At 33.2% G+C, this 21,137-nt stretch overlaps 1 protein-coding gene across 1 annotated transcript in view; it reads left to right on the top strand.

Moving 5' to 3' along the window:
• The window catches only part of FREM2 (FRAS1 related extracellular matrix 2), a 210,719-nt gene that overhangs the window by 98,627 nt on the left and 90,955 nt on the right, over positions 1-21,137 (top strand). The window contains exons 4-6 of the mRNA XM_074217231.1: positions 1,873-2,103; positions 12,601-12,726; positions 15,318-15,569. Coding sequence (XP_074073332.1) covers positions 1,873-2,103; positions 12,601-12,726; positions 15,318-15,569 — 609 coding nt within the window. The remainder of the gene's footprint in view (positions 1-1,872; positions 2,104-12,600; positions 12,727-15,317; positions 15,570-21,137) is intronic.

Here is a 21,137-nt window from a genome sequence, read left to right as displayed (position 1 = left end):
TGGGAGAAGTTAGAGTGGGACCAAAGGGTATGGGTATCCAGTCTGAGATCTAATCATTTAAACAAAAAAGTTTTCAGAGGTCAAAGTCGGGAGCCATCTAAGACAATTTATGCAAAGGTTTAAGGAGAAGGTCATGAAAGGCTCAAACTAGAATGAAATCACTATGTAAAACATGGAGGTGAAAGGAGAAATGTCGAAGGGGAAAGTATAAACTGTCTTTGAAGGACTATCCAAACTAAATTTTTATGTTTTTATGGCAGCTTATTAGCCATCTTCAACTAGGATACATGTAGGTATGGGCCTGTCCCATGGCAAGATTAAAAAATACCCATGAATTTTATCCAGTACTTTATGAAAGGAGACATTTTTTTCTTTTTAGTAACCAACAATTTGGGTCTAAAGCTTACTATGACTTATTTTCGACATACAGATCCTTCCCACATTGGGAAAACTGATTTACAGTTGGAAATATTGAGCTTTAAATTTTCTTAAAATGTCATTTCATTCCCTTCTGATCTACAAAAATAAGAATATAAAGTCATTTTTTTTTTCAAAACAGGGCTGCACCTATCAAAAAATCAATATTAGCAGGCATCTTCTGCCAACAATGTCATTGGGAATAGAGAATAGATCCCTTCAAACAGTGGCCAGTATATTTGCTAGAAATCTTAGAAATGACTCTCCCTTTTATCAGTTAGTGTTGGCAGATAATTAAGGTTGATCCAAGAGGTGCTGAAAGCTATGCCAAGAGCATGAAGGGTTAGAGAGCAAAATGGATGCTCCACGACATTCTACAGTGTAACACAAGTGTCTAATTCCTGAGCCTGTTTCTTCTCTTGAATTACATAAATTTTAGTTTTTATCATGTTTTAAGGTAATACAATTTTTTGGATTCTTCATAGTAAATTCCCCCCCCCCAATAGCTCTATCATCAACTATAAATAATCTATAAGTCTGGGAAATATGATGTTAATTTTTTCCTTCTCAGTACATGAGAATTCCATCTTTACTTTTTGGAATTAAATTTTCCTTTAAAATTAAGTACATGGATTAAGCTAGAATTAATTACATTATTACTATTTACTTATAGTTAATTTCTCCTCCGAAACAAAAACATCAACAAACATTTATTGTGCACCTACTACATAGTAGACATTGTACTAAGCACTAGAGATACAAAGGCAAAAAAAAAAAGTTCCTGCCCTCAAGGAACCCACAATCTAATAGAAGAATAGAAAGAATTTCATTTAAATGAACAATCTTAGGAACAGAAATTTTGCTTCTAACATTCATTAATTATCAAAATTATCAAACTAAATTTCCTCCTTAAAGTTTCTTCCCCAATAGCAATAGTCTTAGGAATAACGTTAAGAGAAACTTTTCTAGAAGGGGATTTATAGATGAGTTTATTGAGGAAAGGAAGAGAGGAAAGGTGAGAAGAGGAGGGCAGATGTGATGGAGATAGACAAAGAGGATGAGAGAGAGAGAGAGAGAGAATATGAATCAATCGATTCTTTTCTTTTCTTTTTCTTTTTTTTTTTTGGCAAGGCAAATGGGGTTAAGTGGCTTGCCCAAGGCCACACAACTAGGTAATTATTAAGTGTCTGAGACCAGATTTGTGTGACTTTCATTTGGAACAAAGCATTTTCGTTCCCATAGGCATGAATGTCATCTGTAGCAACGATACAAGACTCTACCACTCTACCACTCCTGACTCCAAGGCCAGTGCTTTATCCACTATGCCACCTAGCCGCCCCTGAATCAATCAATTCTAATAAAAATTCTAATCAATCTCATCAATGAATTCTAAGACAAACTTATGAATGATTTCACATGAAATTTGGCAAAACTAATAATGTGTTTATTTGATAGGTATTGGCACACAAGATGGTACAGCAAAAAAAGATAGAGATTTCAAAGGAAAGGCGCAGAAACAAGTGCAGTTCAACCCAGGTCAAACCACAGCCACCTGGCGAGTGCGAATTCTGAGTGACGGTGAACATGAGCAGTCAGAAACCTTCCAGGTGGTGCTGTCAGAGCCTGTCATGGCTGTTCTAGAATTTCCTGCCACAACAACAGTGGAAATTATTGACCCAGGAGATGGTAAGAGAATTTAACATCTTTTCTAACAGCTAACTCCATTAACACATTCTTAAAATGAATTATATTTTGAACTTTCCATATCAAGAACTTTGCAAAGTAGCATATCTGTATTCAGCAAAATTAGGAATGAAATTAAGTGAAATTAGATTTTTTAAGGTCATTTGAATCACAAATATTGGTTAGCTCAAATATTCTCTTTCCTTTAGCAGTCGTTCCCATTTTGACTTGTTTTCCTTAAACTATAACTTGAAGTATTTGGATATTTGATGTAGTAAATCAGACCAATTGATATTTCCAGACCCCAAATTAGGTCCAGTTAGAATTTCAATTGTGACTTTAAGTCAATCAATTAATCTTCCTAGGGTCCAATTTCTTCTTTTATAAAATGAAAAGGCTGTATGAGATGTCTTCTGAAATCCCTCCTAAGTCTAGACTGATAAACTTATAAATTATTACCCTCCACAGTATGCAAAGACCAGTGCTATAGCTGCTGCTAATGTTACTATCTGACATTTATATAGTGCTTCTCTGTGCCAGATACTATACTAAGGGCTTTACAATTATTTCTTCTCCCAAGCTACATAAATTTTAGTTTCTATCCTTAATTTAAAATAATCCATTACTTTAGATTTCTTCCAACTACTGTTTGTAATCTTAAAACTGCCTTAGTACTGAGAAATGTCCAAGAGACACATCCTAAATTGGAAAAGTTACTATGTATTAGAATCAGGACTAGAATCAAGGTCTTCTTGACTCTAAGATTAATCTTTTCTCTTGGTGAAACAGTGGATTGAGATTAGTTCAAGAAGTATTGAAAGTATACAAAGTGCATGAAAAATGAGAAAGGAAAAAATAATGCTCTGTAATATTTTTAAAATATAATTAATAATAATAGTAACAGCTGGATTTAGTTGTACCTACCTTGTTTTGGTGTTGTGACCCCTGGAAAAATTCTTTTGTGACAAATACAAAACTATTATCTTAAAGTTAGGGTAAAAATTTAAATCTATCTAATCTGAGAGAAAAATCATTCAAGAATTAGACAGGTCTGCTACTCAGTAACTTAATAGCTAAGTGACCTTGGGCAAGTCACTTCTGTTTTCCTCAATTTCTTCATCTGTAAAATGAGACTATTAACAGTATCTACCTCCCAGAATTATTGTGAGAATCAAATAAGTTATTTGTAAAGTTTCTAGAATAATGCATGAAATATTGTAGGAGCTATATAAATGCTAGTCACTGTTGCTATTATTATTATTATTATATACTATTATTATTGTATACTATTATTATATACTATTATATATTTTATATATACTATTATAATTACTAATAATTAGATTTTAGAATTTACAGAGCAACCTTTTTGTTCACTCTTTCTTCATGCATCTGGTGTAGATTTCAGTGCCTCTCGGATCAGTCTCAATCCATTAGATCTCCCAGAAGTAAATAGGAAAAAGTTAGCCATAGAGTCAAGAAGAACTCCATTCAAGTCCTGAATCTCACACATGCTAACTTTTGTAATTATGGACAAATGACTTAATCCTCAGTGACTCAGTGCTTAGGCAAGTCTAATATTATGAGTAGTAGAACAGCTGATGACCTATATTGGTATAGGGACTTTCCTCAATAAATCACAGGATCCAGATTCATCCCATAGCCCCATCCCCAAAATGCTTCCTTTATTGTTAACAAGATTTTGGACTCTGAAATTGATAAGAATGTGGAATAGTATATATGTATATATATATATATGTGTGTGTGTGTGTGTGTGTGTGTATAAAATATATTCTGCTTCTTGGGTTTTTTTATGATTCTGTTTCCTCCCTGCCCTGGTTCTTCTTGGCTTAAACATGTCTTTAAATTTCTTTTGACTTAAGTATTCTTATGTGTCAACATACTTTAGTCAATAGTGGTCAATGTGGATGAACATCACTGCTTGCCTGTGAGCTTTATCCTTTCTTCTTCTACTATTGTAGAACCTCAGGACTACCTTTTTCTCAATCCTGCTTGAAAATAATATCTGAACAGCTTTTTGAGGATCGAATTTTTATTTTAATGAAAACCTTTTAGAGGCTTTTCTGAAGTCAGAAACTCCTCTGTCTGAAACCCTGGTTTGTTTTTAAATGGCCTGTTCACTTTGCTTTGTCAATCAGAGAGCTCTTAAACCTCTTGCCAAGATAAAATCAACCTGAGTGCAAGCACTAAACAGAGGAGGCATAAGGAAATCCCTGCTTTAGATGGTTGAGCACAGTTAAATGTAAAAAATAGAGACTCTATTGTTAAAAGTTTAATTTTTTTTAAACCCACACTGCCTCTCATTTTGTTAAATGCATCGTTCAAATATATTTTGGAGTCCCATAAAAAGAACAATTAACATTAAATTTGATTTGGTCAGGATGGCAGAAGGATAAACCAAGCTTTTATCTGGTTATGAGAATTTGGTAAATGCCCCTGTAACAAAGCTTCCTGATTTAAAGTCTACTTAATATCATTCATGTATAAATTTCATTTGAATTAACTTAAAAATAATTGGTTGCTAACTTATGACTGAATTTCCTTGAGTCGAGAAAAAAGATATTTGATTTAATTTTATTCTACCCTAATATCCTTTAGCTCCTTCTCCCTCTTCATGAAATTGATAAGCTAAGAGTGAACTGAAGTCTAATCTGGAGTCTGTCTCCTCTATCCTTTATCCATAAAGAACCTTCCCTAAAACCATCTTAATTGTCTGTCATCCTTCAAATCCAGAGGAAATCTTCTTTTCATAATGTAACCTCTTGAATGAAACCTGGATAATTAACAAGTGCTGCTTAATGGTTACTTGTACCTCTCTTGCTCCAATTTAGACCTTTTTTCTGGTTCTTGTTTCAGTACAAATACCATTCAAAATTAATAAATCATAGAATCAAGAATGGCCCTTTCTTCACTGGATTGAATGACCTTTTGCACCATTCCACAGAGAACAAATTTCCCAAATCTTAGCCTTTGTGATTACTTTACTCTAGACCAGGTCTAAATTCTTTATAGTTCATAAAAAGTTTTAAGACTTTTGTTATTGACCACACAAAAGCTGAATGGAGCAAAATACTCATATTTTCCTTTCTCAGAAAATATTTCTTGGATTTTTTCCTTTTCTTTTCTTTTATGCTATACCAAATATTTTAATAAAATTATCTGCTAGACATTTAAAACACCAGTTTGTGATGATAAACTCCATTGGAGAGAGAAAATACCAGAACACAGTCAAGGAACTAAGGAATTGTCTTGGTTTGGGGCAGAATCTCAGAATCAACTGTTTCCTGATCAGCATTGTGTTGCTCTCTGGTGTTTAGTTTACACAGCCTCTTATTGAAGTTAGCATCAGTAAGATGATTTGAAATTTTTACACTGAAAAAGTTGACACTGAAAAAGATGGCAATGACAAATTTTCGATGGACCTTTGTAGCAAGTCACTGGCCAAATGCTTCAGGAAATCGATAAGCATGATTAGAATTGTGTGCAGGATGAAGTTAGCCCAACGTCTCCTGACATGCTGGCTTAAGGACTTGGTGCCATGACCTAGGAGCTTTCTAGGCACATCCTCAGTAGAACAATACCTAACCATTTTGCAAATCTTTACAACTTGGGTTCCTCCATTTTTATCACAACTGGCTTTGAAATAGTAACAGCCACCACTTCTTTCTTTATGGGTTTTTGGTGCAGTGAATTTCTGCTTGCATATAGCTCAATAGGACCTTGAATCCTCGCAGAACTCAAGTATCTATGGATCCCTCTGGCCAGGACTACGTTCAGCCTGCAATGCTTTTGAGACTTTTTCACTACCTTTTCAGTCACATGTTCCTTTTTTGGTCTTTTTCCCCCTTTTTCTCCCCTTTTGAGCTTCTTTTCTTTTGGTTTCTTTGGGTTTTTTGATCTGTCAACTGGAGAGAAGGGAAAGAACTTTTCATTTTTCAACTGTAATTTGTTATGATGATTAGGGTATTGATCTTTCAACCAAAAAGACCTGGGTTCAAATCCCACCTCTGATGCTTCCTGGTCTGTGACTTTAGACAATTCCCAAAGAGCATTAACTATGAAAATAATTATTTACCTTCCTAGAAAGAGGAAGTTTCTCTCCAAGAGTCCCCATAGAAATCACCAGTCTAATCCCTAATACCAATGCAATCCCTCCATTACAAAAACATTCCTGTCCACAACAAACTGTGGATATTGCTCAATCAATCAAAAGGTATTGATTAAACACCCCTATGTGCCAAATTTTTTGTTAGGTAGCAAGAACACAAAGACCAAATGAAATAACATGTTACTAAGGGAAATAAATATATACAAATAAATATATACACACAGATATTAGCAGTTTAGGGAATCAGGAAAGGTCCATGTCTTCCACTCACCACCCAGAGGTAAAGGTATCAGTCCCTTGATTCCTTACTTATATGTAGCTATATTTATTGGATTTTTCTCTTCATCAAATACATGGACATTTCCAAGTTTTCATCAAATTGTATCCAATGTTTTGCAATGCAATAGGATATTCTCAATTAAACAGTCAACAATTGTTGTCAAGACAAGAACTTTGTCAGCTATGAAAAAGATGAGCTTGGTCATCCATCACCCCTGAACCTTTGTACACCTCAAATAGTAGGCACCAGGTACCACAGCAACACTAGGCTATGGAAAACCCACTAGAGTCTGAGAACACTTCATGGCAAAATTTGGGTTAACATATATTCAAACCAAGTTGGTCTTCTATAATTCTAGCCCTAGTGCTGACAGTTGTTGACCACTAGCATCTGTCACTTGCCACAAGCTGTGGCCCTTCACATAGAGGACTTACTTGAAAAGTTATGGGACTTAAGAAAACTCAGTTTTCTTGAAGTGATTCATTAGTTAGTTCTTTAGGAGGGAAAATTGTTTTGTTAGTTGAAAACTTGGGCCAGAAAAGCAGATGTTTATATGACAACAAAAAAATGGAAACATATGGCATCCACCACTCTGCAAATGTCAGTATCTTTAGAGAAAAAAAATGCTTTGTTCACATGCCATATTACATTTAGAACTTGATGTAAAAAGGAAAGATGAATGAAGAAAATCATCTTTATCTTATAGAATCAAAGAAAATTTAACACATGTTGCCATATTTTTCTTTTTTCTCCTCTGTCTCTTTCACTCCCGAGTCTTACTTTGCTTTTAGTCCAATAAATAATGCTTTGTTTCCCTGTTTCTTCCTTTGATTTATAGAGTCATTGAATTTTAATGCTTACAAATACAGTCCAATCCCCTAACTTTGGAGATGAAGGAAATGAAACTTGTTCCTTCCTTAGCTTGTCAGAAGTTAAACATTTCAAACAGTGTTGTATTTCTTTAGCCTTGACTGAATTGGAGATGAGATAATGGGAATTCTTCCCCTAAGCAATTGATAAGTTCATAACATCACAAGAATTTAGAGCTAGAAACAGACCTTTTATGTCATTAAGTCCAACTTCACCCCATTTCCTAGATGAAGAAACTGAGGCACAGCAAGTGTATGAAGTTAGATCAGTACTCAAGTCCTCCTAATTCCAAGTCCAGTGTTCTAACCACAATGTCTTTGCATAAGAAAACCATCTCACCTTACACTGATCATCTGCTGATTAGGTTGGAATGTCCCACAAAACAGACCCCACTAATTCCACTGAGTTGAATATCTAGGAGTAAAGACCAATATATTGCTATTCCTAGTATCTCCCCCTTACTTCCAATACTAAAAATATAGAAAGCATTCTCACACACATCAGAGAACAAATGGCAAATTGTCCGCTGGAATACTACAACCACATCAATTAACCTGAATAGACTAATTTCTAGAACAGACTTTAACAGTGTCCCTCAAAAAGAATATAGTGTTTCACTTTGTTGCTCAGAATAACCATCTTAAACACAACCACTGTGTGACTTTAAAAAGTTTCTCACCTCTCTGATTCTTACCACCCACCTTCACTCCTCACCAGATAATACTGATAATGCAGTATTTCCTCAGGTCTTAAATTATCTGTGAGATTTTGTTAATAGTTGTTAAAATAAACAAATACTTTTAAGTAAAAAAACACATAAAGATAAATTCTTATTTCATAGACTTTTTTGGAAATATGAGCACTTTGATTTTCCATTAAAAACAGATAGAAAAATTTTTCTCCTTTACTTTTTAAATGAAGCTTCCTTTTCTTTTAAATATTAATGGATAAAGATGGATTTTCCAAGCTGAAACTTCATTGGATTTTATTTTCATTTTAAAATATTTCCCTATAATTCCAATCAGTAATATTTCCTGTGTTCATGAATGTAAAGCATAACATATTGAAAAACCTCCTTCACTTTTTTTGTCCAACCACTTCTAATCAAAGCAGAGGCTGTATATGCATGGAAGAATAGAACTTTGCTTAATTTATGTAACAATACTGAAAAATCTGAAATACTTAAGCAATCAATGCTATTATTTAGACTGTTTGAAGTCTTTTCTAACCTCTTTTTGAAAAAAAAACTAATTGAATTTTTAATAGAATGACAACAAAACATATACACACATATGTGTGTACATTTGTAGTCTAGAATTATAGATCAAATATTTGCCCTCTTCAGACACATTTTCCTTGGCACTGCATTAGTTTGACTAATTATTATTTAACAAAAAATAAGCTTCATTTACACAGAGAAATGTGGAATTTTGCATGTCTCACGAACTCTAAGAATGAAAAGAGATGGTGAATTTTGTGGACCTAATATGAACTCAAGTTCATGATGGAATTCAGATGACTCAGACAGGTTTTTCTCCCTAAACCTAAAATTCATTGTAATTTGTTGCTCTGGAAGGAATGTAGGATGAGAGGAAACTCTGGGTAGTTGATTCATGTCCACTGCCAAATTCAAAGACTGAAGTGTCAAGAACTGATAAAATGACAGTCTATTGTAACTGAGGACAGAGAAGTGATAAAGAAAGGACACGAGAACCTCAGGAATTTTGCCTTTGAACTACATCCATGAATTCTTAGTGCAATGTGTGGGTCACAGCTTTATGTGATTAAGAAGTCTTTAAAATAGAAAGTTACAACAATTTATTAACCATAGAATATTAATTTCCTAACAAAACACAGAATGGTAAAAATAAACCTGGTTCTGTTATGGAAAACCATCCCCCCAAGACTATGCAAAATAATATACATATAATAAATAATAAAATAAATAAATGATAAAAATCAACAATAAAATTCAGACTTTTATTAACATGAAACAATATTCCTTAATAATCCAACAGAAGATAGAGATAATTAGAAAGATTGAGAGATAGTTGGATCAATAAGAAGACAGATAAATGCAACACTATTCTAAGTACTAGCAATAAAAATGCAAAGCAACAAAAAGATAGCTCCTGCTGTCAAGGAATTTATATTCTAATGGAGAAAGACAAAATAAAAGAGGATCTGGAAAGGGAATTTTGCTGAAGAGAGCTTGGAAGTCAAAGCAGAATTAGGAAAGAAGGCAGTATTGCCTGAGCTTTTCATGAAATGATGGTGACATGTTTATATGGTACCTGAGAAAAGTCTTCAGCCTCCATCCTATTCTTTAATTACATATGCAATTCTATGCTAGACAGCTCTTTAAAAGAGGCATGAAATTGTACATGTTGTCATGATTTCTGTTACAATATTCCTATTATTATTCATCCAGCTCTCCATTCTTTTTTTATGGTAGAGGGGAAAAAAAATAAAAGATAGACAGGTTATCAGATTTTTCCAGGTTTAGCTTTTAAAAATACATAATAAATTCTGTATTCACCATTGGATGTCCACAGATTTCAAAGAGAATACAAAATAAAAGTACTGTAATATTTATGGAATGGTTTCAATGAACTAAATTTAATACCAGTCATAAGACTATATTTTCTTTTCTTTCTTCCATCTTAAAGTTAAGAACTCACTTTGTACTATTAAATTTTAGAGTAGTGTTTGTCTCTGTCTCTCATATACTAGGATTAGGCTTTTTGTGTGTGTCATGGACCTCTGTGCTTTTCTGAAGAAACCCATTGGTTCCTTCTCCAAACAGTGCTTTTAAACTTATAAAGGTTTAAAAATTACAAAGGAAACCAATTATATTGAAATGCAGTCATCAAAAATTAGTTTTAGTAAATATGGCAATGGACCCCAGATTAAGAACCCCTTCCATAAAAAGAAATGCCTCTTTCTTGGAATGTTAAGTCACTTTATTTTGGCTTAGGAAAACTACTTGGAACCTTAAATAACAAACAGTGCAAATGATAATAATCATAAACATTTTTTTCTGTTCAGACAATGACTGTCACTTAGTTTCCTATAATACAAAGAACAATAATATTTATGATGATGTTTCATCCTCTTATGTTACTGAAACATCCTTTCATTCATTACTCATTCAACTAATAAAGATGTTTTGAAAATCAGTATTTTTTTTTTCATTTTCTCTAACCATGGGAAATCTGGGCAAGAGTTATTTCCACAGGGATTGATTCCTATACACTTAATTTTTAAAATTATTTTTTTCTGCTTCTGATTCTGCTCCTACTTTTCCAGATCTGGCAACTTTGTAAAATCTAATTTAAATTGCCCTCATTTTTTCACTCTTACCTTTGTTCTTTAATTCCCAAAGCATTGCTACTTTAATTGATCATACTACTGTACAAAAATTATGCCATCACTGAATAAGCCCAAAATTCTGTGCCCCCTTGAAGCAGGTTGCATACATGAAATTATCAGCTCTCATGATAAAGTGAAGTACAGAAAAATCTAACAAAAAACTCTACCAGTTGAACCTCTTCCCCTCTACACCTCCCACCATTTTCTCCCTCCACATATCCAGTCACATTTTCCATAGATAGAAAACCCCAAGGGAATAGATAAGCCTGGTACTGTGCCCTCAAGGTCAGCAAACCCAGGCATTGTCAAACCAAGTGGAGGAGTGAATTCCAGAGTTGAAGGCCCCCCACCAAGAGCACCCTACTTTTCTCTCTTTCATAATTCAAGGCTACTGACAAATGGAAGGAGTGCTACCCTGCCTTACTCTACATGCTTAAGCGGTACAGGGTAAGAAAGTGATATTTAAGACTCAAACCTCAGGGGGCTTTAATAATTAAAATCCAACACATTGAATTTTTCAAGTAAATTTTATAAATAAGTTCCTTACTAAAACTGATCAGTTGAATGTTTACTAATTATAATAAATACAACCTAACAAGTTGAATTTTCTGTATGAACAACTACTTACAAATTTCAAGCAGGGTAGAGTGAAATAAGTCCATTGAAAAATATCAAACTTCTTTTGATGATGGAATCACTTTCCTATATTCCTTTGAAAGAAAACACTAGTAAAAGATTGTATATACCAACTGTGTTTAATATGTTTTGCTTTTTTGTTGCAGAGTTTGATAAACATCTCTGATTTAAAGGAATTAGCAATAATGAAATCATAACTCATAAAAAATGCAACTAATTTAAAACTGAATTCTATTTCATAGTCTGCATTTAAAATAATAACATAGCTAGATAAAAGCAATTGCTATAAATCCAATTCAGGTAATAAAACTGGAGACTTTTAAAATTATATTTGTGAGTTCTTTAGGCCACAGACTATATCAAATCAGTGCAGTGAAATTTTTTTATTAAGTAATATTTTCTCACTTGCAGTATTTCTATTATTCTTTGACCATCAGAGAGCCACAGCATTTCAAAGAGAACATGGTGGGGTGTTGATGTTTTCAGTAGTTATTCTTTTAAAAGAAATTGTCAACAAACCTTTATGTAAAAAATTCTGAAGTAATTATGTGAAAGTCATCTACTACAGTACTATATAATAAATGTCTTAGAAAAATATTTAAATCATCGGCATGGAAATTTTTTGTTATTATCCTTTGTTTGATATAGCCTTCATCTATTTTCTAAAAAATGGAAAGTTTATACTTGTGTGAGTACATTTGTATATATAATAGTTACTCTTCTAGGGAAGGAGTCCAAATAAATGCTTCTTACAGCTGATGAATAGAGTCCTGAATTCCAAAGGAATTTCTGCTTTCAAAAAAAGTGTACATTATATGATTATCCCTCTAAGCATGCAGCATCCAAAATGAAAGAGATTAAATTAATTTGCTGAAGTTTCATTCTCTGCCAAGAGACCAAAACTCATTTTCAGGGAAGGTATGCCAGAAGACCTTACTTAAGTGAGAAAAAGAGATTACAGAAAAGATGAAAGAGAAATCATTTTTTTTTTACTCTCAAGGGATGATCCATTGACTCAGAGTTTGTATGTTTTAGATTGTTGTCTCCCTCCCCCACACTTTCTTCCTGCCCCTACTGCAGCTCTTCAGTAGATTATGAAAGGAATAGCAACAAACACAAACATGGGAAAATTTGAATATGTATATGGTTGTTTCACAAATGATGATTTCAGGAAGTGCAGTACTAATGACTGTTCATTCTGTTATCTCTGCAGAATCAACTGTCTTTATTCCTCAGTCTGTCTACACCATTGAAGAAGATGTTGGTGAATTATTCATCCCCATCAAGAGAAGTGGAGATGTAAGCCAGGAATTAATGGTGATCTGCCACACTCAACAAGGTAGTACAAGTCAGGTTAAGTACAAATGATGACTTGAAGAAAATGGAATCCTCTAGTAGCAAAGATACAAATAGATTTAGACTAAGAGCAGCTACCTTCCCTTTCATTTTTCATAAATCACTAACTGAAAGGATGTATATAAGACATTCTTTACTAAGAATCTAAGACTAATGCATAAATAAATGTAACTTTCCAAACAACTTTAAATACCTCATGTACAAATACTATGAAATAAAACAATATGAAGATTCTATGAAGTGGATTATTCATGGTGCACTGCAATATAGTATCCATGGGATATATGTGTCCCACAATACATCTGAGTGCAGATTAAAATGTAATTGGGAAATATTTAATAAAATATATAAAATATAATACAACATGATTAATGTTAATCTATGATTTACTGTGTTTGTTACCACTAAAGTAGTGATCAGAAATCAGGAAGACTGATGTAGGGAATAGAGTACTAAAATCCAGATAATCTGAATTCAAATTCAGTCTCAGACATTTTCAAGCTAATTCACCCTATTCTGTATAATGGAGATAATAGTAACAAACACTTTTCAGGGTTATTGTGAAGATCAAATGAGTTAAAAATTATAAAGTCCTTAGTACAAAGTAAATGCAACATAAAAAATTGCCATTATTATACAACTAGGAGGTTCAGTGGAAAGAACAGTAGGTCTGGAATCAGGAAGACCTGAGTTCAAATCCAGTCACAGACACAGTGTTATTCAGGGCAAGTCACTTAACTTTTTGCCTCAGTTTCTTTGTCTGTAAAATGAACTGAAGACAGAAATGATAATCCACTACAGTATCTTTACCAAAAACTGCAAATTGGGTCATGAAGGGTCAGACACTGAACAACTAAACAAGAAAAGGAAATCTATCTCCTTAAAATCTTGCAAATCTCTTATCCATTTAGGGGTTCACTTTATTTATAAACTGAAAAATGTTCTAAACAATACTATGCATGCATGTGTGTGTGTGTGTGTGTGTGTACACATACATATATAAAGGGCTTTGCAAACCTTAAAAAATTATATAATTGTCAGTAATTTGTAACACCTGGATAACTGTGGGTTTTTTTAAATACTTGCAAGGTAATTTAAAATGCCAGAATGCCTAATGGAAGAGAAAACAAATGAAATTTTATAGTTTAACTTCACCTGACCAACATTTTGCTTTTTTAAAGGCAAATGCAATATCTTGCTGAGGTATTTATGAGTCTTTCCAGTTTAACTTATTAGAGTTTAAACACAGGACCAATTTATATTGGATTTGCGACTGACTTTTCTGTAGTCTAATCCATCAACCATTGTCAGGTACTGATTTTCTCTAGCATTCTTGGACTGTTTTGATCTTCCAGTAGAAGGAATAAGTCAGTTCACCCAGGAGGATATCTTAACAGAGTAAATCATTACAGTAAAATAGAAGCAGTCAGAGGAAATAGTTTGTTCCACTATACTGAGGCAAGATTTCAAGATTAACTACTTACTGGCTTTTATATAGATGGCTAAAGATTATTAGAATTCATTCCAAATTCCCCCTTAACCATCTGGGTGTTACTCACTGCCTACAACCCAATGGATATTCAGAGGAAAATTGCGGTGGGGGGGGCTACTTTAAGCATAGATTCCTAAAATACGATAGATTAATCAACATTGTTTAATCCAATACTTTTCCTGCTCCTGGAGAACTATCATCTCTATCTCAATCTCTATCTCTATCTCTATCTCTATCTCTATCTCTATCTCTATCTCTATCTCTATCTCTATCTCTATCTCTATCTCTATCTCTATATCATCTGTATCTGTATCTGTATCTATATCTATATCTATATCTATATATCCATACATAAATATATGTATACATATATATATATGCCCTAGAAATAAATAAATAATTTTCTCTTTCTGGAGAATAAAAAGTCAATCTGCTAATTTCTATACTTATGGTGGTACAAAGAACGATACTTCATATGTTGGAATATTAAACTTTGCTATTAGCTTCTTTTAAAATAATTTGCTAATGCATGAGCAATGCATCTGTCTATATAATCTGTAATCAATATTTATGCTAAAAATGTCCTTCTCTTTTTAATTCAAACCATTTGTAACCCCAAAATGGTTCTAAATTAATTTTTGTATAATGTAAAGTTATTCCTTAATTTGAATTATAATCTGAAGAATGTTACTAGGAATGAAATTTTTTGATTATCAGGAATATAAAAAGTTTCTGTATAACTTTTTTAAAACAGTATTTAGGTGAAAGCAGGCATTCATAATATTTTATGCTGAGAATATTTTTATAAATTCTAAAGGAGCTCTTTAAATTTTTCCTTTGATATGGAATTCAGGAGGAGGAAAAATGGGAGACCATAATATTTATTTTAAATGATTTGGATTGTTTAAAATCCTTAGATTTGTGAATAATAACTAAGCTAGTGGGGAAGTGGAAGAGCTATTTGATCGATATAACACATGGGGAATAATAAAGAAAAATCCTAGATATGAAAATTATTGTCTTTGAAAGTAGCTTTCAGATATTTTTCCTCATGAATTTTTCTGATCACTCTATCCTCCTAGGAACTGCAACAGGAACTGTACCAACATCTGTGCTCTCCTACTCTGATTACATATCTAGGCCTGAGGATCATACTAGTATCCTCCGATTTGACAAAGATGAACGGGAGAAAATGTGCCGGATTGTTATTATCGACGATTCTTTGTATGAAGAGGCTGAAACATTTCACGTTCGGCTGAGCATGCCCATGGGTGGAAGAATTGGTTCAGAATTCCCAGGGGCTCAGGTTACTATTATCCCTGACAAAGATGACGGTAAGAACTAATTTATCATCCTAAATGTCATCTCTTGAAGAAGCAAAATATGGCAAAGGATGATAATATAGATATATATTCTCTTCCCATCGTACACAGTTCTTTTCATCTTCACCTGTTTCCTTCCTCATTCAAGCCTTATAAATAGAAAAATAGCAATATTCACACTTATTAATTTTAATTAATTATCCATATCCTGCATGTCTCTATGTCTCTGCATAATTCGCAGTTTTGTCTACCTGATGTGATTTTTAAGTACTTAGAGAACAAGGACCATGCTTAAAAGATTTCATTTTATACACTAGATAATCTGATACTAAGAAATATTAAATAATGAATTTGTTTTAATGATAAGGGGAAAAGAATAAGGAAAGTAAATGCCAGTTAAAGCAGTTATTTTCTGCTTGTGCTAGGCTGGATGGATTTTGCAATTAAACTCTGTATCCAAAGTCACTTCTGATGGAACCTGTCAGGCAAGGATGTTAAATAAGTAACTAGAAAAGCATGAAAAAAGAACAGGAGGATCTTGTTCCACCCCATTCCCTTATAGAGAAATTCCAAAGAAAAAGCTCTCCTGATAGAAAGAGTGATATAGATGGAGAAACAGAGAGAAAGAAAACGAAAGAAACAGACAGACAGCTATGGGTTTTATAAATTTTCCATGTACAAAAGTATATTACCAGTTTTGGCTTTGAGCTTTGATTTTTTTTTAAACAATCAGTGAAGAAAGGAAATGAGGCATGGATAGCATGTGGGAACCACAAAGAGGCAAGGACACATAACTTTTATTTCTTCTCCCTTGCCAATCTTTCCCTCAGGATAATAACAAGATGAAGAGTAGGACAAATCCAGAGTTTTTGCCTTGGGGCTTGTCTTTGTCTTTACTAGAGAGCACTGACATTTAAGTACCCTTGAAATCTCAAGAATTGGGGTGTAGTTGGGGACCATGAAAGGGACCTTTGGCACATAACTAAATGATCTACAGCTCACAGTTTGAAACTGAGAACAGGCAGAGGGAGAAAAAGGAATGATGATAATTGGAACTAAAAATGATTAATTATAACTCAACATTTGCTTTAATTTTTTTAGTTCAAATTGAAATTCTAAATGTTATTCTGAAAGAATTAGCTTCTTTTGGTCTTTAGGTTTATTAAGAAATCAACTTTTCTATGTTAAAAAAGTATAGTCAAATATGGATAAGTAATAGGGACTGTGATTTCATTGATAAAGAGAAATTCCTAGTAAAGAAATGTCTTTCACCAATACAGACAGGTACCATATTATCTTAGTTTATTGCATAGATTGCTATGACATTAAATGACTTTCCCAGGATCAAAAAATTCTGTATGTATTAAAAACTGGACTTGAATTTGGGTTTTTCTAGTTCAAAAGCTGGCTCTTTTCCTACTACCCCATACTGTATTTTAAGCTTGTAGAAAACCAATGTATTTTCAATTTTGTTAGTGTTTTTTGTAAGGCAATGTGGTTAAGTGGCTTGCCCAAGGCCACACAGCTAAGTAATTATTAAGTGTCTGAGGCAGGATTTGAACTCAGGTGCTCCTGACTCCACTCTATCCACTGCACCACCTAGTCACCCCATGTATTTTCATTTTAAATGAATTAGGAGACCTCAGAATTGGATTATATACTTGGGCACACTACCTCCATTTGTAACCATTTAAATTTAAGGATGATTCTTTTAGATGAATACCTCCTTGGAGATAGATATTCAAAAGTTAATTTTTGTGAAAAGTAATACAAATAAAGAAAAAGATCATTTAAAACTATCTAGTGATTTTAAATAATGTTCATTGCTAGATTTAAAAACTGTCTTTTAGTTCTTTTTAAAATGGTCCTTTAAAAATTTTTAAAGTCATTTTCTATGAAAAGAAGAATGTTCCTTTTAAAATAAAGTTGACCATTTATTTTTTTACTGAATAATAATGCTGTGTATTCTGTTCATATTTCAAAGTATATACACATCATGGGGGAGAGAGGGGAAAGCTGAAGGGGAGAATGCAAAAGAAAAGCTTAAAACAAATTTAACAAATAGCAATAATACTTTTCATTTGAAAAATGACATTAATAGATGGGGGAAGAGTTGATATTTAAGGTTATCATCATTGTCTCCAAAAAGATCTATAATTTTAAACTGCCACATAGTTTTTTTCATTCTCTTTTTCCTTCTGTGTCGTAAAGAGAGAGCAAGAAAGGAAATTCAAAGTTTTGTTTCTAAATAATAACTTTTAGCTTAAAACTATAATAGACAGACACTTAATACTTTCCTAGCTGTGTGACCATGGGCAAGTTACTTAATCCCATTGCCTTAAATAAATAAACAAACAAACAAACAAACGAATAATTTGAAAATATAATAGAAAATAATACTATGTTCCCCATGTTACTGGAAGCTGGCAGAGCAAACTGAATGGTGACCCTACAGTCAGGAAGCCCAGAGTTCTAATTTTATCTCAAATATTTGATAATCATGTGATATCACATTATTTCTTTCAGCCTCAGTTTGCTCATCTATAAAAATGGGAATGGGACAGCTAGGTAATATTGTGGATAGAGTTTGGCAGGGAGAGGCTAGAGTCAGGAAGATTTGAATTAAATCAGACCTTAAACATTTACTAGTTAGGTGATCCTGGATAAGTCATTAAACCCTGTTTACCTTACTTTCTTTATTTGTAAATGAGCCAGAAAAGGAAATGACCGGCCACTCCAGCATCATTACCAAGAAAATTCCAATTGAGGTCCCAAATTGTAGGAAATTGTTCAGCAACAAAATGGGGATGATTAACACTTCACAGGGCCATGTGAGGACCAAATGGGATAATAGATGTAAAGTGCTTTACAAACTTTAAAGTTTTATATAAAACCTGGCTAATTGGTAATAACCCTATCAAGAGGTCTCACTGTTTGGACCATGAGTGTATCCCTTAGACCCCACCTGGTGGCAACTTTTCTGTTTTTCTGAGGCCTCTGAAATAGTAGCCTTCTACACCTAAATCTTTAAAGGGAAAATCAAATAAGAACAGAACCCATATGTGTAAAATCCAGGAATATCATTAAATATTCCACATTGAACTAAAAGTATTTTGTGTGTGTTTGTGTGTGTGTGTGAAAGAAAACAATGAAGATCTGAAGAAATATTTTAAAAAATCAATTGTAATAAGTTTTAAGGTATAGTCTAACAAGTCTGGGGATTTATGATTCACTACATTTTCTCCTTGTGCCCACTTTTTTTTTGTTTTCTAAGGTAATCATGATTAAGTGACATAGAGTTAGTAAATATAAAGTGTCTGAAGCCAGACTTAATTCAAGTTCTCCTAACTCATCTGGTGTTCTATCTACTGCACCACATAGCTGCTGCTTTCCTTAATCTCTGACACAGGATTTTACATCTCTTTGGAATGAATGCCACATCTGTAATTTCACTACTGCCCTCCATATCAACTTCTGTCCTATTTCCTAAAGTCTCTTTTAGATATTTCTTCTTGAACTTTGAACTCTCACTGTATCTAAAGTAGCATCCTCAAATACCAGCACCTTTCTGACTTCCCTGTTTCTTTCAACAGTGCTCTCATTCTTACCTTCACCTAAACTGAAAATGTTTTATTAGACTTTTTCCTTTTCCCATCAACCTACAAGAAATCAATCATCAAGTAATAAATCCTACCATTTTTCTTTAATATTCCTACTATCTGTCTTTTCTTTAAAGTTTTTATGATTTCCTAAGGAGCTTCCCATCCTTTTCAGCTCATGCTAAGATTAAATTATTAATTTCTTAACTGATCTCATCAGTTTCAATCACTCTTATTATGAACATTATACCCAGTTGAAACTTCCTGAAACAGACATCAAAAATACTTATTTTTTCCATTTGCCTATAACAGAGTCTCTAGATTTTTATGTTTCAAGCATCCCTTGCAGAGTCAATTAAAGGTTAAGGGCTCCTTATAAGAATAATGAGATTGGTTGGTTTGGTTTTTCCCCCTTCCAGATTTGTGGACCTCCTGATATTTGTCTGACTCAAATTAAGAAGCCCTGATTTAGAGCTCATAATAGGGAAAGGATTTCTTTATATGAATTAACCTGACTGACAAACAAAAAAAATCAAAGGAAATAAACATAACTTATTTTAATTTTGTGGGTGATTTTTAAAATTAACATGATATATAGTAACAAAAGAATATAACATTGTATTGAGTATCACAAATATTTTAAAACATACTCAAATGAAACACTATGCCCAATTTTATACATTCTTCCATGCAATATCTATTTTATGTGCTGATGGGCTTTCTCTTTCACGCACATACACACACAGACACACACAGACACACACACACACACACACACACACACACACACACACACACAAACACAGTTTATCACTACCAGTGCAGTATTAAGCCTGACTCTTTCTACATGACCAGCACATCTTCTTTTCCAATTATTCATGTTCTGTGTATGAACAAAAACCCACAATCTGACTTTCGCCTAAATTGCCAGACTTTTTATCTATCACTCCCATTCACATACTCTATGTTCCATTAACTTTCTAGCCTTTCTTCAAAGTGAACATTCTATCTACATGCTTTTTACATTCATAGACTGTACCCTCATGCCTTGAATTAAATATTAATTGCTGTCTCTTAGAAGATTTAGCTTTCTTCAAAGTCAGTTCACTGACTACTTCCTAGTGCTCTACCAAGTTTCTAGTCCAAGTACCTTCATAACTACCCTTTTCAGTCTCTTATGTGTTGTCTTCCAGAATGAATAATATAAATTTCTTGAGAACAGGAGCGATCTTAACTTAATAAATGTTGATCAACTCATTCCTGAAATTGTATTTTATAATTTAATGTGTCTTCAAATTCTTTAATGTCTTTTGGGACATCCTGCAATTCTAATTCTAATTCTAATTCTAATCAGTCAGAAACCATCTATTAGGTGCCTACAATGGATCAGACATTGCAATGTGTTATAGCTTCCCTGAACCCCTTCCAATGAAACAGAATGTTTGCCCATTGTTTTTGTATCTCTAGTCACTTTGGACACATTAGGATGAATATTGAATTAATATTGATTGATTTATTAATTAATCAATTAATTAATATTGATTATTATTGAAATGAATTAACAATATCCAGAATTTACTAAATTGATGAAAATTTGTATTATGATCAGGGAAAGGTGAAAAGGAAGAAAGACAAATATAAGAACCCAAAAAGATTATAAGAAATGATATGAACATTTTTGCACATTTTAATATATCAATCTACAACTTCTATTCATTGTTTCAAATCTATCAAGAACCAAACGGAAGGGTCTGTTTACTTGTAAATATGAAGGTCTTTTATGTACTTGAATAAAGGAATCATGTTCTATTTTAATCTTCTCTTGTGTAGGTCACATCTCTAGGTTTCCATGTTACTTCCTTTCCCCAATTCAGTAAAGTCCAGTGATTTCCTAGTACCTCCAGGATTAAGTATAAAATCTTCTGTTTCTACCTTCCCAGTCTTCTTCCACTTTACCCCTCTCTAATGTATTCTGAAATCC

The sequence above is a fragment of the Macrotis lagotis genome, chromosome 1 (assembly GCF_037893015.1).
Source record: "Macrotis lagotis isolate mMagLag1 chromosome 1, bilby.v1.9.chrom.fasta, whole genome shotgun sequence".
Classification (NCBI taxonomy): domain Eukaryota; kingdom Metazoa; phylum Chordata; class Mammalia; order Peramelemorphia; family Peramelidae; genus Macrotis; species Macrotis lagotis.
The sequence above is the reverse complement of the archived record's forward strand: the minus strand, read 5'-3'. Positions and strand labels throughout refer to the sequence as shown.